The 20,571-nt window shown below is 40.9% G+C and overlaps 1 protein-coding gene across 2 annotated transcripts in view; it reads right to left on the bottom strand.

The window, feature by feature from the left end:
* Positions 1 to 13,954, bottom strand: part of SHPRH (SNF2 histone linker PHD RING helicase) — a 53,661-nt gene extending 39,707 nt beyond the window's left edge. For both annotated transcript variants that reach the window (XM_044423179.1, XM_044423187.1), the window contains exons 1-6: positions 13,719 to 13,954; positions 10,517 to 11,177; positions 5,715 to 5,844; positions 3,561 to 3,779; positions 1,899 to 1,977; positions 879 to 1,029 (exon numbers count right to left, since the gene is read on the bottom strand). In XM_044423179.1, coding sequence (XP_044279114.1) covers positions 879 to 1,029; positions 1,899 to 1,977; positions 3,561 to 3,779; positions 5,715 to 5,844; positions 10,517 to 11,146 — 1,209 coding nt within the window. In that variant the 5' untranslated portion in view covers positions 11,147 to 11,177; positions 13,719 to 13,954. The remainder of the gene's footprint in view (positions 1 to 878; positions 1,030 to 1,898; positions 1,978 to 3,560; positions 3,780 to 5,714; positions 5,845 to 10,516; positions 11,178 to 13,718) is intronic.
* Positions 13,955 to 20,571: the final 6,617 nt, after the last annotated feature.

Genomic DNA, 20,571 nt, shown 5'->3' with positions numbered 1-20,571 from the left:
CTAACTTAATTGCACTGCATGCACTACTCATCTACCCTCAGTGTACTGAGAAATAATTTTATTTGGGTAACTTCATGTTAAAAAGTTAAAAGGCAAAAAAATATCTGTCCACTTCTATCACATTTAACCCTTTAAAAAGTTTTTTCCTAAACCAAGATAGCTCAAAATATTTTCTCTTTCTTTGGAAACAAAGTGATCCAATTTGATCATTACCCTTTTTGCACATTTTCCAGTTCTATGGTATCTGCTCCAAGATAAGCTTAGGAGAATTGCATGCAAATACAGCTGCATCATGTGCACACTATGGTATTCTGCAATTTTATTTTCAAGACATGTCCTAATCTTCAGCATTGCATTTTTCTTTTCTCCGCCACTGCTGCACACTCAGTTAACGTTTTCATCCATCTATCCATCAGTCAGCATCTTTTTAATGGCCAGTCACTTTCAGTTCAGAACCCATCAGTGTATAAATTAACTTCTTAGATTAGTTTTCCCCATGTTCATCATGATTTACATTGAATAGCATTTTCCAGGTTATTGTGCATTCCTGTGTTTGGAAAGATTCCTTTAGAAAACTTGTCCTTATGGAGCATACAGAAAATTACCAATGATTCTTCCTTCTCTAATACTACTTGAATAATGCTTTCTATTTCGGTTTATTCTTCAGCTGATACGATATGTACAACTTAATTTTCTCATTCAAATACCAACAGCAGAAAAACAACCACATAAAATATTTTCTTTCCCAATTCTCACAAGGAAATATATTTCAGAGGGTTATTTGTGCATGTATTTTACAGTTAAATTCAAGTTACACAGAGCCAATAAATGGATCAAATCGACTCTTGCATATCACAAACCTACCCCAAGTTTCTTACCTCAGGTAACATCAAAGCATCCTGCTTGACATCCTTTCGAGTATGTGTCAGGATAAGAGCTAAGACTTCTACTGTTTTACCAAGGCCCATCTCATCTGCCAATATTCCTCCAGGCCACTGAGGCCCAGCGACTGGGCGCTCACGGATAATGCTAAAAACCAAAGATGCATCCCATTATTTATCTCTCTCTCTCTCTCTCTCTCTCTCTCTCTCTCTCACTCACTCACTCTGTGTGTGTGTGCGTAATTTCTGCATACAGATTTAACTGAAGGAAACTAGATCATTTTCTAAAGCAGACATAGAATAAGAATACATTACAATGGGCAGTATCCAACATACTAATGATTATCACTGCACAACAGGAAGGTAATCATTCATGTTAAATCTGCAAAGAGCAGAAACATTTCCAGAGTGGGTAAAATCATACATAAGGAACCTACATTGACCATCTCAATCTAAAACAAGTATTTCCACTTGTATCTCGGGTTGTTTTCAGAAATGCAAGCTTCGGTCACACTAGCAGGGAGTTCTTTGGGTATTACAAAATTAGCACATACACATTGGCAATACAGGATATTTCCCTCAGTCTCATATATTTATTCTTTATAAAGAACACAATCCATCATGATTTTGTTTTAATCCTAATACCTAAACACCTTTTGGAACAGACAGTATATTACCTCTATCAATCATCAGTTATGTGCATATTTTTGACATTAATATGCTTACATAAATAGTCCTGGAATTAATCCGGTGCCCTCAGTTCTAGATGCCCACAAGCCTCTCTTTTTGCTGCTATGCCACAAAAATTTGGCAACAAATCATTATTTTTCCCATCCCAGTAATTATGTTGCACAAGATTGACTTCTGATATTGCAGTGACATTAACTCTAATGCTGACTTTATGGTTCTGAAGGTAGTATTCAACCAAGTAAGTACTGAAGTGATATTTATAGCATTTTCTGAAATCATTTGAATGGTATGATTATTAGCTATTATACTAAAACCAATAATCCTTACCAGCCTGTAAAAGGATTATAGTAGAGTTTTAGTCCATCTAAAGTAACGAACTCTCTCCATAAGTAGTGAAGGGCATTTTCTATTGAGGAAAAGAACAAAACAATAAGATTCATACATACACTATCCATTTAATTTAAATTTAGATTCTATCTTCCTGCTCTTCAAAGTTTAAAATACAGAAGCTTAAGACTTGTGGAGTCCTCTTTTCCCATTTTATGATCCCTTCTCCATCCCTTACACCACTGTCCCCTCAGTTTCTGCAACACCCAATAAACCCAGTCAGGCTGATACCACAGTGTAGGACACAGAATAATCAATTCAAGTTGTGACAACCCAGATTCAGGTTAGATATCAGGAAAAGTTTCCTCACTGGCAGAACAATATGACAGCGGTACCAGTTGTCCAGAGAAGTGGTGGGGTCTCCCACACTAGAGACATTTAAAAAGAAACTGGACAGCCATTAGAGTGGGATGGTGTAATTTGGTGTCCTGCAACACCAGGGGGCTGGACCTGGTGATCTTCTTGGCCCCTTCCAACTCTACTGTTCTATGATTCTAATATTCTATAAGACTCTTACACATTCTTAAGCATTTGGTCAGACTGGATACCATCAACTTAGTTACAGTATTTTACATATATAAATCCTTTGATTCTGTAAATTAGACCAATATTATTAAGACCCATATTACAAATGGAAGAGGTTAGGAGACTATTTGCCCAAGACCCCCTATTGAGTTTATGGCCAAGATAGATTTAAAATAGGGACTTTCTGGCTCACTAAGCTTTTTGCTTCACTTTCCCAAATGATCTTGTAAGGTAAAAGGCAGCTGTGACCTAGAGGAAAGTCATGGTCACTCACTCTCAGGGGAATTTTCTTACACTCAGTCTGCGCAATAAATTGTTCTAAGTAAAAAGTTTAAAGTACAGTATTATTTATTTATTAAAAGCTTTTGTATGCCGTCCTTTTGTATTCCATCTGATATTACAGATGGAATAGTCTGAGGCAGATTCAGGTTATTGCCACTTTCTGCCTACTGAGTCAAGGAAATGTGCTAGTATGGAAACATTTATGGCAGGGGGGATGGAATTTCCTTATGGAGGATTCTATGCATAACCAGTTTCCCCTGAATAATGTGCATAGAAATGTTTATTTTAGTATGACAAAAGATATAACAGAAACTAACCAAAGCCCTTAACCTACAGAAGTTTCCATATTATATACGAACTAAGCAGGGATGCTTTCATGTGCAACAGTGACAAGTCACAGATTTATGACAAGGAAATTGGTGCTGTGCCCAATGGTGGTTTTGCCTTAGAAGGAAGAAGGCAAGATACTAATCCCATAAGGCACAGCACCATTTTTATCAATTTTTTTTCCAGTTAACACTCCGCCTCTGCAAAAAAGCTAATGCTGTGGGTTGTGTAGGACCCTACAGAACAAAATGGAACAAGTCCAGCTCTAGGTTTTAGAGGTTCATTGGGCAATGTAATCCCTTGGTTACTTCCTCACTGTATTGTCACCAGTTGTATTCTTCCTCCTGCTCATTGCTACCAACTGCTTACTTGACAGGAAGATAACCAGTGAACAAAGGCATCATCATGAATTTCTACTAACATTATGATCAGGATATATCTTGATGTTTCCCATTTCCAGATACTTGCCATTGGCAGGTATATTTCTGAAGTTCTCACGCTGCAGCATCCAGTTTACAGCTTCACTTTGATAAGGCCTCAGCACAGGAATCAATGCAGAATGTTGTATATTCTCCTTCGAAACCTGTATCTCCTTCTGATGTGTATGTCGCACATAATCATAAAGCTCTTCAATGTTTTGTCTCTCTATGTCCCTATCAGATTCCTCCTCATCCTCTTCCAGAATATCTAAGAATCATTATCAATAACAACTGTAATATCTTTAATATATCATAAAAATGATAAAGATACATAAAAAGAATACCAATTTCTTAAGAGCACTAATCCAGTACAAGCATTGCTCCAGGATTAGGTACAACAGTAACTAGCTTTTGAAATATAAAAGAGCATAATTCTCTCAAAACACAAACTTTTGATCAAAAGTGTGACAAAAAGATAATTTTAGGAAATGGTTACAAAAGATATGAAATAACCTTTAAGAACACATCACATAATTATACATTTTATTGTATCATTTCGAAGAGCATCTTGCCGTATCAACACGAGTCCATCCCTAACCTACTACCTTTCAAGGACTAAGATTTTACATCAGCAATGTAAATGGTTGGTATCCTTTGTTCAGCACCTCCACTGTCTAGTCTGAACCCTTCTTGCCCACCACCTGTCAGAATTTGTGTGTGTCTGTTAACACAAATAAGGATCTTGAAGATAGTACTTAGCTTGGCTTCAAAAATGTTTTTGACAGTGGCCTTCACCTGAAGTCTGTAAGTTTAGCAGTCATGGGATTAAGAGGAAAGGTCCTCTTATATATTAGCAGCTTGCTGAAGAAGAGTTACAGGGTGTTTTTAGTTGCCTTTACAACAGACTGTGCACTTCTTATAATGTTCTGTCTTGCCAGTGTTGGCAAGGAAATGGTATACTGGACCTTTGGCTTGTTCCATGAGGACTCTTACATTTTATGCATGTATGTTCTTAAACAGTTGTCTATCCTTAACCCTAAGCACCAACATGACTGCATCATTCTTATGAGTCAAGAAAATTTACTCCTTTTAAACCTTTTTCATAGCTAAAGAAGCATCCGACAGAAAGGACTGGGATTGTTGGAGGGCTGTTTCCCTCTCCAAAAAGCTAGGCCACCAGGTTTGCATAAAATGACAAGCCTCCCTTGGACACTGATTTTTCAAATTATGCTCCGCATATGCCATGACTTAAATAAGCTACATTCCAGCATGGTAGAAGAAAAAATAATCCTATGAACTGATACAAAAATAGGCTTACTCGATGCCACTGGTTATTATCTGAAGAAGGCACAACTGAGGATACAAAAGTTCCTATTTACAAATCAAGTTCAAGAGTGTACAGAACACAGCCTGCCAGTTCAGTGCATTTATTCTTCCACAAATCAAATATGCAAAGCTGACTTGGTTCACGCAACTTTTCTTGTATTTGAACAGTAAAGGCCATACTCATTGTTTTGCACATAATGTTAGAATACAGTAATTCAATCAGCTAAGTATGAGCAAGTATTTCCCCAGCAACAGTTATTCAAAACTCTAGCTACACCCTTCAACAACCAACAATTTCTTTCCCACAGCCCCAGTGTTCAAGCTAAGGAAAGAGGCTGGGGTGAAAATGAGTAGGGATAGGTTTGAGAACCATGGAGAGAGTTAGGCAGGGAAATCAGGAGTTAGCTAAGGATAAAAGGGGAGGTCCTTTTTTCTTCCTTCCTCCCCTGCTGATAATAATGTGCAGCAAGTGCATCAAACCACTGTATAGTTAATTGTTACTGTTTTCAGCCTAACAAGCAACTTTACAAAGGTGTAGCCTCAGTGGAGATAGAAGTACAACAGCTGAATAACTGTTTTGCTCCTAACAAACCATTTAAATAAATACATTAAAGATGTAGCATTATACCCACTTACCTAACAGTAAACCCCACTGAATTCAACAGAATTTATTTCTGAGTAGATAGGCCTAGGCCTGTACTGGTAAGTTCTGAAAAAACACACTGCAGAATATTTAAACGGTCTGGCAACAAAAATCCAAGAATGAACTTGGATATATAGCTATGTCCGATGAACAACACAGGCATGGCCTAGCCTGACATACTATGGGACATCTTGGACACATTACTTCCAGCTTTCAGACAAACAATAAGATTACCTGGAATTATGAAGTGGTAGAATTTTTCCATCAGTTTTTGAAGAAGCTGATTGGCCTTTTTTATTCTGCCACCACCATCACTAAGGAATTCTAGTTTGCTTAAGCCAAATTCAAGAAGATATATGCCCACCTGTGGATTAAGTTTTCAGGGAAATAAAATTTAATTAATTTTAGAACATGCAACACGAAGTGAAAAATGTAAGAACTAAAGCTTACCACTGACTTATTAGGTACTGCTTTTTGGAAATCCGTTGCATAAATAATTATGAAGACCCAAACTAAATTCTATGCAGGAAATCCATAATTATATCCCCAGAGAACTAATTTTGAAATAGCAGCATTTTATCCTTTCCTCAGATGCTATTTTCTCTGAGATAAATCTCCCTTTCCCCAATTCCTACTTTTCCTGCTGCAAAATACCTTTATTTTTATTTTTTTTCAGCTGGGTGAAAACCAGCTGGGGCTAATGAGGTAGGGGCTGAAAATGAGGTAGCTGATGGATCTAGAAGGAAAAGGTTAAACATCAGCTTTTCCAAGTGTCACTGCTCCAATCAAATGCAACTGTGGAGGACTCCAAACGCAACCAAAATTAAACCTCTGGGAGATCCATTCATAAATTCCAAGTTACAGTTCCTAGAGTTGTAGACTCACTTGGAAGTTTTTTCAAAGATTGTCCTCTAGAAAAGTGGTTTTCAACCATGGTTCCAGGGACTGGCACCAGCTGTGTTCCACCACCTCTTCCTTGGCTGGCGTCACGTTCGCAGGGGGTGCACTGGTGCCAGCAGGGAAGCCAGGGAGGGGAAAGAAGTCTCAGTGGGAGCCATGCTGCACCAATTTCAGTATTTTGTTCTTTTGTTGGCATTTTTTGCTGTTCAGTTTCTGGTTGGAGGTCTGTCTGTCTGTCTGTCTGTCTTGGAATTGTGTTTGGAGATTCATACACAGAACAGTATTATGTGTATGGTGCTTTTTGTTTCTGCCTTGGTGGTACCCGAGGTGGTTTTTCTGTTTTTGCCAGGCCCCAGCTGTGGAAAGGTTGAAAACCACTACTCTAGAAGATGCTCCCAAAGCATCTCCAAATACTTTTTACACTCTCATATTCAAAAAGAAGCTTGGAAGAGTTAATGGAAGATATTTGCACAAAGGAAGTAACACAACAGCCCCTATTACATAGTCTCTTTACACCAAATCACCAATGTGTTCCTAGTTGTTAGCTTATTTTAAACACTTGCAACCTGCCTTTCAAGTTCAAAAACAAGGTAAGTAATAGTTGCGTTAAAAGCAAATTAAAACCTGGATTAAATAAAGCATTCACTATTTCTGGGTAGGGAGTATATAGGTTAGGAGTACTGAAACCACAACTGCGCCATTATGGAACAAAAACAAAGGAGCTGAGTATCAGACTTAAGCCTCTTCAGAAGGGAGAAACTATAGGAGGGTTTCCTTTGCATGTCTTAATCACAGAAGAAAAGAAGGAATAGAAGAAGAAATGTCCTAAGGTATGTTGCACCTCAGACATGCCACATACTGGGCAGCACAAGATCTTTGGATTGTTCCCAGAAGCTAGAAAGCAGACAGGGGTCTTAAGTAAGCACCAGTATTAAGAAATATAACTGATGCCCTATTCATACAACCCTCCAAGTGTGTACTGTCTATGCTTGGTGGACAAACATGAGTCTATCAGATGAGTGGAATCCATAAGCAGCCTACAAGCCTCTGCATGTCAAGCTATGTTTAACTACATAAATGTAACAGTCTTTTAAAAACAACATCAGTGACATACAGTGACACGCTTAAATATTTTTCTAGCTTTTAATGTTCATTAAAGTCATCATGGGATACAAATACTATGAGTATTTCCTAAGGGTTATACTCTCAACTGAACACACTCAGACATGCTTTCTAAGGAAAAGTACATCGCATTGCACTGTTAGTGTGGACAGAAATAATTTCTCTGAAAACACAGCAAACGTACTATCTACCATATTATAGCATACCAGATGTTCATCTAATCATATTGCTAATACAGGCAGTCCCCAAGTTATGAACATAGGAATGATGAACAACCAGTACTTATAAATGAACTGCCATAATGCCTATTAATTTTTTAAAAATTACTGCAGGAAATCGTCATCACCATAGAGAGTGAGGAAGTGAAAGGGAAGTGAGAGAGGGCCTCCAAAGCATCACCAGAAAGAGATGAAGTGAACAGGTAGAGAGGGATGCCTCTAAAGCACATCCTCCTGCCTTGACCATCCAGAGAGAGAAATCTCTCCAGCATCTCCATGCTGCACTGGTGAGTTTGGGTGGAAGGGGGACTAGAAATATTCATGATTTCTCCCCCATTTTCACAGGGGTCCTGTGCCCCGACCCTTGGGAATATGGAGGGCCAACTATGCATGATCCAATTTACACAAAAATTGGACTTAAAGACTACTTCCATTTTCTCAGGAACGGAACTTGTTCATAATCTGCCTGTATCAGTCTGAGTCTTCATAGACTAGGACAGGGGTCGGCAACCTTTAACACTCAAAGAGCCATTCTGGACCCGTTTCCCACACAAAAGAAAACACTGGGAACTGCAAAACACTTTTGACATCTAAAATTAAGATAACACTGCATATATCGTTTTTTACCTTCATTATGATTTAGCTGCAGCTCTTGTTCAGTCACTAAAAACTGTTATTTTTAATCTTACATTATAAACTAGTAGGATTCCTTTCATATATTTTGAATAGGAGAACAGCTTCCTGAAGAGTCAAAGTCAGTGCTAAAGGGCTGCATGCATTAAACAGCAAACCCCATAAGTTTGTCAGCAGTAAAAGCAAAGGAATCTATCCAAGTATCATTAAACGTTTGCTTTTCTTCAGAAACTTTTCTTTTCTTCGATTTCTCCAAGCGCTGTGCCGGCATGGGTCATGGATCGGCCGGGACAGGCCGCAGATCGGCCAGCATGGGCCACGGATCGGCGGCCACCACCGCTGTGCCACTGTGCTGGCACGGGCTGCGGATCGGCGGTGGCTGTGATGCAAGCGATGGAGCCGCAGCAGAGGCATTCAAGAGCCACATGTGGCTCCGGAGCTACAGGTTGCTGACCCCTGGGCTAGGAGAACTGAAGCCAGCACTGGCCATTACACACATGAGAAAAACCACTGAAGGGTTTGCACAAGTGTAAAGTAACCTTTAGGCAAAATACTCCCAAACCCTTCTAATAAGTTGACTACACAGAAAGTTGATTGAGTGAGGAAAAAGCAGCAACTGACAACTGGCTGGGAGCAGGAATCTTAAGGAAGTGCTAAAACAGGAGGGCAAAGTCATAAAAGGTAGAAAGAATGCCCCCGTTCTGAGTAGATCACCTACCAGTGGTTCACAGTGGAAAATTGTTTTTATATGGCTCAGAACTTCAGGCAAGACAGAGTTCAAAAACAGGGTTTAATGGCAAGTCCAAACCATAGTCATGGTAGAACATGATCAGAAACAAGCCAAGGGACAAGAACCAGGATGACAAACAGAGGTGCGGGTACCTTGGACAAGACAGCAGGACTGGAGACATGGCAAGGCAAGATACAAGAGACAACAAGAACCAGATGTAGCAAGGGTTAGGCAAGAGGAGCAGAACCACAGCTCACAGGAAGACCTGTGTTACTGAGGCAACACAATGAGGCAGGATACAGTTCAGGGAAGAAGCAGGCACAACCGCAAGACAACATGGGAAGGCAGAAACCAGGAGCAGGAACCAAGAACAGAAAGTGTAAGGCAAGGTGCAGGCACGACAAAAAACATGCAAACCTACATTACATGACAAGTGTGACATGACAAAGCAGGAGATACAGAAAGATCCAATAGACATGGTAAGATGCAGGATACACAGTAGGAACAAGCAGCAGGAACAGGAAAGGTCAAGTAGGATGCAGACACAGCAGCAAACAGGAGGACCTGTGTTGCTCAGGCAACACAGCAAGACAGAACACAGGGAAGATGCAGGAAACAAGAATGGTTAGGCAAGATGTGGCCACTGCAGTTACAGAAACACCTGTGCTGCTGAGGCCTTTTCTCGAGGGAAGATATTGCAGGCTGGAATGAGCCACTGGTGGGTGACAGTAGCTAGTAATAGCCCTGCAGTGTAGCTCATACTGGGTAATACAGGTCACGCTCTGAGTGGTTAACAACAACCATGCAATATTGTCCAAAGGTATTAGACACTCACTGCAGGTTGGGTTGAAGCAGAGGGAATAATTGACAACTCTGCCATGATCCACTGCTTTTATTCCCACACTGCAGATTAGGCTGAGAGTAGATAATGACCCTACAATCTACTTCAATAGTATATCATCATCATCACTGAAGGCAGAAGATTGTGCTGAGAGAGTAGCTTAGAGCAACGCTTCAATGTGGTGCACTGTTAATATGGCAGCTTAGAGGTGGAATTGCTTAAATTACCCCTTCAGACCTTTGCCTAGGCCAGACGAAGCACTTAATTACATGAAGAAGCCTCACTTTTTACTGACTTGCATATAGACTAACTTCACTTTTTGACTGTTCAAAAACTAAAATAAATATGTTTTGTATATGAAAAGAGGCCCACATTAGAGCAGGGAACCTCGACTTTAATGCAAGCATATTCATCCCACACTCAAACACTTCAGCCATAGGCTCAAGTAACAGTTATTCACTATGGATAAGCTGCAATTTTTTGTTGCAGGATTCAACAAGCATGTTCTTATTTCCAAGTACAAAAGTAATGGCCTATGTGTATCACTCACCAATTACATAAGTTCTATCAAATAACTGCATAAATCCAATACCTTTAAACACTGAGAATTTCCAGGTCTTTGATATAGTACAATTACTCTCTTCTTCTGTAGCCACATTAAGTCTTCCAAGATTTCATTACTCAAAGTTGATTTTACCAAGATATCTTCTTCATAATTACTCAGTAATGATTCTTCTCTCTCATCCACTTTCTCAATGTTCTTGGAGTGAACAAAGATACAGAGCTGATCACTAAATTCTGCTGTCATCAAGGTGAAACCACTTTTATAGATATTCTCAGTTATAGGTTGTTCAGGAAGAATTTCGAGTACAAATTCTCCAAGCAAAGCTTTCCAGGAATTATCAGGACAATAAGGAAGTATCACAATATTTATCTGTATAGATATTGAAGGCATGAGATGACAAGAAACTTCTGCTCCACCCATAACTGCTGAGAATTTTACGCTGTTTCCTTTTTCAGCCAAATCTTCATCCATGCTGTCATCATTGATAACAATAAGTCCTGTAGAAGACGCACTTGTACTTGCAACAGGATGATCTTCATCCACCGCATCTAAATCTATCACCTCATTTTTCTGGTCACCATGCATGTTCCAGCAGAGTTGCTTCTTCTTCTCATCATTCATCCTCAGTGGAGGAGCACGCTTCCGACGGCTACTCATTTTGATGCTTTACTCGTGGTGTTTCTAATTTCTGTAACAGAGAATGATTATATAAATAGTCTAGTTTATTCTTAAATGGATAATTATGTTTTAATTTACTAAAAATATGCAAGATTAGTCATGGCCTGGTTCAGATGTAAACAACAAGCAATAAGCTGTGGTTTATTAGTCTGATTACTAAGAAACTGAAAAACTTCTCAAAGCCTGTTTTAACTTTACTTACTACTTATTAAACATTTACATATTTACTCAAAATTATTCAAAGCCTGTTTACATATTTACTTATAAGTAAATAAGAGTCTGATAAATCAGGGTTTATTAAATTGAGTGGTGTACTATATTCCCCCTTTCTCGCATATGCCACGATAGAATACTGGTGTTTACCAAGCCACATTCCCTTTACATTTGAACCAGGAAACTGTAGCTTAATCTCTCACTATTAATGCTTTCCTATCCTTGTTTGTAATCAGAAATTGAACCACAGTTCCCCCATTTGGATGTAACAAACCCTGGACATATTCCATTATGGCACAATAAAGAAAGGAGAAGAGAAAGTGCAGGTGTAACACTCAGCCTCAGTCTAATACATACTCATACCATTAACCCAAGATTATATGAACTGTGTCAAAATAAATGTTTCTAGCAACCATCCATATTTCCACATCCAAGAAAGAATGAGAAATATGGTTAGACAACAATATTGACTAGGATCTTGTTAAGGATTTATCTTTTTCAGTCACAGTCTAAAGCTCCCTATAGCTTTTCTTTGGTCAGTAAAGATGCCCCACATGGTCATGGCCTGGTTATGAAGCATCAAGGCTTACTTCTAGAAGATGACTCCCTCTGTTTCACACATCCCACCATCTACTGATATAAACAACACATGGACCACTTGACAGGATCCTTGTTGTATAACAAAACAATAAGGGTCAAATGTTTCGTAAGGCAATATTGTATCCCGGCAATGTGAGACATTTTTGTTGGTCACAGGCACTCCATCCTCCCCATCTGGATTTCAAACGGAAAGGCAAAAGAAAACTGTAGATACACAGAGAATAAGTTGTAAGCAAGCACAATTTCTGACACTCTCATCGCCATCTCCGATGATACGCTGCATCATCAAGATTTGAGCCCAAGCTTTTGCTCTACTGGCTTGTGTGCTTGAATCAACATGAGATAGCCTTGTGGCTAATGGGGAAGGCTAAAACTCCAATAAATAAACTCCTTAACTGTTCTTACATTAGATTTTTTTTTTGAGGACTGAATATAATTATCATTTCCACTGTCAGAGATAGGACTAACAACAAAAGGAATCAGACCAGAATAAGATCAAAAGTAATATGAGCCTCTTTTCCATGAGTATGCCTTTCCTCAGTGGCCTATATTTGAACAGTGAATAAAGTCACTTGCTCAGTTGCAAAATTTGATATAGCCACAACAATTTACAATTTGGAAAAGCAGCATAATACAATGAATTTCAATTCAGATGTAAGTTACACCAAGTTTAATGGTACTTACTTCCAGATAAGTGTGTACAATACTACAGCCAAAGGCATGAGTCTATTTCAGCACAAAGTTTTGAATTGTTAAATTTCTGCCTATCCTGAGCCGGTCAAAGCCCATAAAGATAAGTTATCTAATGTAATCCTGTAAGTATCTAAACAAAATGCTCCTGTCTCATGTCCCAAGAAGTTTAAAGTGACAGACTTGCATTAATCATCAAGTTCTCATGCCCAAGCCAGAGAAAGTTGTTTACATATGATTACTGGCTAACAACCCCAAAATCCACCTGTTACTTAAGAAGCTTCTAGGGTTTTTTATATATATTCATGGTTGATTCAATATTTGCTTTTAACCCCGTTATATTCTAACACTACTTCCATGGTTCAAAACTAAAAATTCTGAACAGATGAGAGTAGCAAATTTCGATCTATGTGAAAGGCCTGACTGTAGTTTCTAGTAATGCAAGGCCCTTTGTCTCAAGGTACAGATCAGCCAGGCTATGAAATGCATGTAGGAAGGACAGCCTTCTTGACAGCCACTACATCAAAATCAAAAGTGATGCGGATATATTGAGTGTACACTTGATCTGTACTCTGTTTACATTATTATATCAACTGTCATCTGAGTACTCTGGGACCGGTGTTTTTTCCTTGTTCTTCACTAAACTCTCTTAAACGACGATTTTGCTCGTTTTTGTTTTCCTTTTTTGGCCAATCCGTTACCTCAAAGTCACAGTTGTTTCAAATAAAGTAAACCAAGCACACAACCGTTCTGCGATGTACAATTCAGGTTTCTGCAGAGAAACAATATGGAATCCCGGGCGAAGTACACGGGAGGTGAGGGAAATAGCAGGATTCAGAGACCCGAGTGAATAAACACGATTTATTAAGCCACGGATTCAAAAACGCGAAACTCAGCGACGAGGCTCGGGTCCCCACGAAGGCCGGCTGCAGCCGGGCCAAGGGGGCGGCGGGCGTGTGCGTGCGGCAGGGAGGCGCAGGCGGCCGTCGGAGCAGCGCCGCCTGCCCTCCTGCGCCCTCGACCTGAGGCGCCGCGGGACCCCACGTACCTGAGTGCGAATCCGCTCCTACGGGCGCCTCGCGAGCCTTCCCCGATGCCTCGGGACCCCGGTGGGCAGAGACGCGGCCACGAGCCCTCGGCCTCGAAGCAGCCGAGCAACCATCCTGGAACCGGCACGGGAAAGGGCAGAAGCGCCGGCCTCCACGGCGGCAGGAGCAACCGCAACAAAACGCCCCTCAAACTTTGCTCACCCGACGAGCAAGGAAGCGATCGACACCCGAATCAGCCCCGCCTCCGCCGGCCGGCCCGCTCGCTCCCGCGGCCTCCGGCAGCCAGGAAGTGACAACCCGCGTCCAGGGCGTGCGCGCTCCCGCCTCCTCCCTTCTCCGGATTGCAGCCTCCTTCGCAGGGACGAGCCCGGGAGAGCGGCGGCGGCGGCGGCGGCGGCGCGCGCCCGGCCCTCGCTCGTGCCGCTGGTAAAGAGGCTGCTGGCCGGATCGAGCGTTCCGCGGGAAGAAACTGTCTCCATGCGTGCCCCTGACAAACTGCTGGGATTTTTTCTTGACCGTGTTAAAACAACGGCAAGCTGAGTTTGCTACAAATGAGCTCAGGTAGCCATGTTGGCCATAGAAGAGGAGGAGGAGGAGGAAATCCATATTAGCATAACGCCTTTTTAGGCCAATTCAAGGGTCACAAAAATGCAACCTCTGCAGGTCTCTTCATCAGGCCAGGGGATGCGAAAAAGTGCAGAGGCAGAGAAATAGGAGCAGAGAAGGAGAAAGGTTGGTGATGTCAAAATCATTATGTCTGCATCATGGAAGAGTCTTTAAGATGAAATGGGGGTCTTGAAGAGAGGGTTTACAGACATTCAAATTGCTCTGTGCTACGTGACAGTGTTTTCACCTGGATCCAGCCCAAGGACTGCTGGAAAGGAGAGGAGGCAACAAAGATTAGTCTCTTTTTGAAAACATAACGGCCAGCCATTAACTCAGAATTATCTCCCTTTCTGGGGAAACCATGTGGTTTCCTTAAGGTATGAAAATTCACAAAAGTGTGCCAGTGTAAAAAGACGCACACGCACAAGTTTCTCAGACTTTCGCAAAGATGGTTGGCACAAACTGGTATATTGGCAGTGTATGAGGCCCTCAGACAAGGGAGTGATGTTTGGGTTGGACACAGTGCTACAGCTTCTCATAGAGGGCTGTCACACACTTGCAGGAGTAAAGCATTCGGCCTCACCTAAACCCTATTTTGTGGGGAAAGGCTTCCCTCTTTAGATTGTGCATGCAGCCTTTGTTAAATATGTGGGAACTAGGAGCCATTCAGAACTTGAGGCAAGAAAAAGTCCAAGCATAGTCCAAAATTCAGTAGTTACATGAGAAGCAGAGTCAAGGAATAGGCTGAAGTTAAAAATTAGAAGTGCATATCAGGACAAAAGAGCATGGTTGTGAACAAGCCAGTGGTCAAAAACCAAGAAGACAACAAGGGCAAGGAGCAGGTACCGTAAGGCAGGATAACCAAATGGGATTCGGGAGCAACAATCCTGTGGCAAACAAGGCTAGACAGCAAGGCACAATTCAAGGTAGGAACTGGACGCAGCAAGGATTGGGCAAGATGCAGGAACTGAACCACAGTAGCAGGCAGACCTGCATGGCTGAGATGAGACAACAAGACAGGGCATGGAAGGACAGGACAAGAACCAGATCAAGCAAGCTGCAAGAGCAGAAATGCACTACAACAAGCAGGAAAACTGTGCTGCTGAGGCAAAACAGGGCACAAGTAAGGCAGGAACCAGAAAGGTCAGGCAACATGCAGAAGCCAAATCACAGCTAACAGGAAAACATGTACTGTTAAGACCACCAGCAGAGGAAATAGCTTGCTTTTATATATAGCTGTTCTCCCAGTTCGCCCTCATCAGGAGGCTCAGAGCTCCAGCAGGGTCTGATACGCATCCTGCAAGTACTGTGGTGGTTGTTCCAGCTCTGGCCCCAAGATGGAGACCTGGAATAGCCCAGATCCTGACACATGAGTAGGAGCACATCCACCAGCATTTCCAGCAGTAAATGCAACTTTGATCATGCTCAAGTGTGACAGAATGTCAAGGAAGCATTACAGGAATATTGTGCAGGGGTTGCAGGTGGACACACTGATGGAAATACTAAGGTCACCATGTTTGCCTTGGATCCTGACATTACTTGACTAAAGAAAGTTTCACTACTTTTTGAAAAAGGAACTGTTAACTTTAGAAATTGTGTTCAACTTCTAATTATTTTTAAAACAACTTTCGCAGAGCTAGTTAACATAGATACTGGCATATTTTTTTAAAGCTGATGTGACCCAAGATATTTTGAAAGAGATATTTAGTAGCATCTACCTGTGTGCTTCAGCAAAACTGCTTTGACATCTATCAAGGCTCAGAGGAACATGGTGAAAATTTAAATTTGCATATGAAAATATAACAGCATAAGTGAGATGTTGTACCACCATAGGCTCTAAGTTTATTGAGACAGGAACAATGGAAGTTGCAGATAAATAAGAGCTTCAACATTATATAACCAAAGGGGAAATTGCCTCTGCAAGCTTTTATACCATAATTTCCCTCCTCCAGTTTAATTGCTCATATTGTATACCCATGTATTTTAGATATCACAGAGGATTTCTATCAATGCCTATGATGTAATTGCTTCATTTCAGTAAGTAATAATCCTAAATGGCAGGTGTGAGATTGAACGATTCAAATTATTTGGGCCAATGCTGCTTATGGGACACTGAATACATTTCACACTGAACAAGCAGATCCTAAAGATCTGCTGTGATGACATACAGAGTTTCTTATGCCAATACAGATAACATTAAGATGAAGCAAACAGAGCATATGTGTTCTGTGGCTTTTCAGTCCCAATCTCATTAAAACTAACTGCTGTAAATTTGCAGGATTGCACCAACATGACTGATTCTGTGATGGTCAAAATTGCTTCAGATAGAGATGAATGATCCTGACATGGGTGCTACACTGCACCACCATCCACTTCTGTTTTCTGATGTCTTTGCACATTATTAACATTGTACCTTCCATTCCTTGCTGGAGGACAGCTCTGCAAATACCTTGGACTGACAGAAAGACTAACAGGTGGGCCCTAGATCAAAACAAGCCAGAACTTTCTCGAAGTAAAAATGATGAGGTTGCAACTGTTGAACTTTGGGTGCATCGTAACAAAGCAAGATTCTCTGGGAAAGACAATCATGCTAGGGGAAGTCAAAGGCAGAAGAAGAAAATTTCATCAAGGATCCTGTAGCCTTGAGTTTACAAGAACTGAGCAGGGCTGTCAAGGAGAAGACATTTTGGAGCACATTCAAAATGGACCTTTTTATTTAAACGTCATTTTAATTGTTGATTTTATTTATTGATTTTAACAACTTTGGCCAGGATGTCTCTGATTTTATGTAATTGTATTTATGGTATTTATGTTTGTAAGCCACCCCAAGACTTCAGCGAATGGGGTGGCATATAAGTCTGCTAAATAAATAAATAATAAATAAATGCATTCATAAGGTCACCATAAGTTGAGGACAATTTGATGGCAGCTAACAGCAACAAATTTTACAGTGCTAGGTGCTCCTAAGGCAACAACTCAGAGCCATCTTTTACTTCTGAATTGTCTTATAATGCTGGTGAAATGCCTCATGCGAGGGATTCAGATGATGGATAGAGGTCACAAACCCGCACGGTGTAACCCTGCCCCTGCTGCTGGTATGCACAGCAGCCGTGTCCCAGCCACTCACACATTCAGGAATATTTTATATTTATTTTCGATTTATATCCTGCCTTTTTCCTACAAAGGGCTCAAGGCAGCTTACATCATTCTCCTCCTCCATCTTATCCCCACAACAGCAACCCTGTGAGGTAGGTTGGGCTGAGAGTCTGTGACTGGCCCAAAGTCACCCAGTTGGCTCCATGGCTGAGCGGGGACTAGAACCCAGATCGTCTGAGTCCCAGTCCCATGCTCTTAACCACTGCACCACACTGGCTCTCAGGCCATTGCCTCACACCCATCCAAGGAAGTTCTGGCCCAATCTTTCTCGATGAACCCCAAGCATCACTTTCTACGAGGTGGCTATGGAATGCTACAATACTGCAAGACTCAACACCTTCATTCTTCTGTATAGACCACCCTAAAGTATGCCTTAGCAATGTTTTTACTGGGCAGTGATCTATCCCTTCCTTGCCTACATCTTGCACTGGAATAAAACCATTCAGCTTCATAAGTGTAGCCACTAATGGCACAGTTTACAAAAAATATGCATGCCATGCTTCAGCGGAGTTACAACACCCTCTGCAGCTGAGGAAGGAGGATGATGCTATCATATCATTACTTCCTAATCATGATGGCTGTATTTTACCCCACGTATCAGAGCCAGCACACCTCTCAGTGCTAGTTGCTGGGGACCAGGCTTGGTAGGCCACTATTGCAATTAGGTGCTGCTTTTTAGTATCCCATAGGCATCTTGTTGACTAGAACACCGGTCCAGGTAGGACTTCAACCTAATCCAGGATGTTCTCCCTGTATTCTTATGTAAAAAGCACAGGAATACTTCCCAGCTGGCACTCAAAATAAGTCTAGAGAAAGTACCACTGGAGTACAAGCTTTCAATATATAAACCAACACCTTCTGAGTAGAGATCTCATCAAGCACATCTCTGTCTGTAAGTACCTAAGATGACTGGTTATGGTCAGTGGGAAATTGACAGATATGCGGGAAACCCTCCCATAAAAATCACAAAGATTTTAAAAATATTTAACACCTTGACTCAGTATTATTTATATTCTATCTTTCCTCCATGGTGGTCGTATTTCTCCCCAAAACCAGACATACCCATTTTAATTGCATGACAACCCTGTGAGGTAAGTTAGGCAAAGAGAATGAGTCTGCCCCAAGGTCACCCAGTGAGCTGGGGGGGACTTGAATCTGGGCTTCCCTAGTTCTAACCTGACCAACCACCCTGACCTTGTATATGGATTTTGCCTATAATTTATCTGAAATGCCTAAATACATGATGCGATTTAGGCAAGTTCTTCCTTCTTCTTCTTCCCCTCAGTCCTCAGTGTGATACTGATTTTTTTCCCTCTCTGAATTTCTTTTCAGCCCTGTACATGTACCACACAGGTGTCTTAACATATTTTACATGTACAATAAAAATGTGAACAGACTGAATTTCTCTTCTGCTGTCAACACAGCACTGTACATTCTGTGTTACTGTGTCCAAAACACTTCCTCCGCAACACACTATCCTGTGATTTTTCCTCAAGAACATGGCATGAAAACATCACATTTGCATGACATGAAAACATCACAAGTCTGTGCATAGACCTAGGATGGGAATGAAAGGATTCTGTTTAATTAAGTTTGAAAGCCTCTGTTTGATTCTTTAGACAATTGCAGACAGGAGATAATATTCTGTTTAAGAGCTGTTTTGAAATACCAGTGAGTCAGCCAGCCTATGGGTGGGCTTTAAAAAACAGAGATTAATCAGGATAAGACGAGGGGAAATATTTTTATTCAATTGCCACCAGAACAAAAGGGAATCTAAATAGCATAGTACAGGTGCAATGTGCACATCCTTTTAGGCTGATCTTGTGCCATCAGTGCCAATGTGAAAGGGCAGTAAAAGAAGCTACCTAATACCTGGTTAGACTGTTCTACATTGAATTCAAATTGTATTTAACTGGTAAAAATTATGTGACTTAAACAGGGGCTCCTCACATCACCTGCTACCTGATGGTACAGTTGGGGCTGAACCCTGGGGGCAGAACTCCAGGACCTTGCATCCACCTGCCACCCCCCAAATGGTGAATGGGTGGTATAAATAAGCTCTGTATCAGCAGCTGAGCCAGCATTAACAGGAAAGGCCCTACTAGGCCAGGTACTGGTTTTCAGAGCATCCTTCCTTTCTCATTTTTATTTATTTAATTAATTATTTCGATACCACCTAACAGCTGAAGCTTTCTGGGCCATTTACAGTAATCTATTAAAACACAATCTAAAATAATGATTATTGCCGTTTAGCTGGTACAGGACTGAAGCTTTTGTAAATTTAAACGAATTATTAAGGTTAAAATTGTTGAGCTGATGGCAACTATCAAAATAAGAGAGGTGAAATATCTTTTTTGTAACTGCTTTTGTAAAACCATATCTAAGATTCATGATGTGGTACTCAAGGTTTCCTCGATTCCAGTGCAAATAGGGTAGACAAGAAAAAAAATGTAAATGTAGCTTCCATAAGTGCCTGATCCTGCCTAATCCTGGCAGCTAAGCAGGGTTTGGCCTGGTTGAAATCTGGATGGGTGAATTAATGCTGTGAACCACCCAGAGAGCTTTGGCTATGGGCAGTATAGAAATGTAAATAATAATCAGGGCTTTTTTAATCAGACCAGCGAACAGCGTTCTGGCACCTTTTTTTCCAATGGATTTTACAAAGCGATTTTGAATTGTAGCAGATCAGCAGCAAACATCATTAACATAGTGCCTGCAGGCTGCTTTTGTGTCTGCTATCTGATATGAGATAGTGATAGCTGCTCTCTTGGGATGCTGCTCGGCTTGGGATTGGTATGAGTGGTCGCACGCTTACTGCCGGTGACGTGAGTTCCGGCACCTTTTTTTTTTTTTTTACAAAAAAAGCACTGATAATAATAATAATAATAATAATAATAATAATAATAGGATTATGAGTGTTTCTGTGGGGTTTTTTCCTCTGTCAATAGAATCACCTTTAAAAATGTAAAGGTTTTCTTCTGAAGGGAGACCATTTTTTAGAAAATCAGCAACAAGCCATCCAACTTTCCATGCAAATCACCCCAAATACTTATTTCCTTGGCATAAGACGACTCAGGAATCTGCTGAAGG

The sequence above is a fragment of the Varanus komodoensis genome, unplaced genomic scaffold (assembly GCF_004798865.1).
Source record: "Varanus komodoensis strain SLA01 unplaced genomic scaffold, ASM479886v1 scaffold1, whole genome shotgun sequence".
In the NCBI taxonomy this organism is placed as follows: Eukaryota; Metazoa; Chordata; class Lepidosauria; order Squamata; family Varanidae; genus Varanus; species Varanus komodoensis.
Note: the sequence above shows the minus strand (reverse complement) of the source record. Positions and strands in the feature narration are given on the sequence as shown.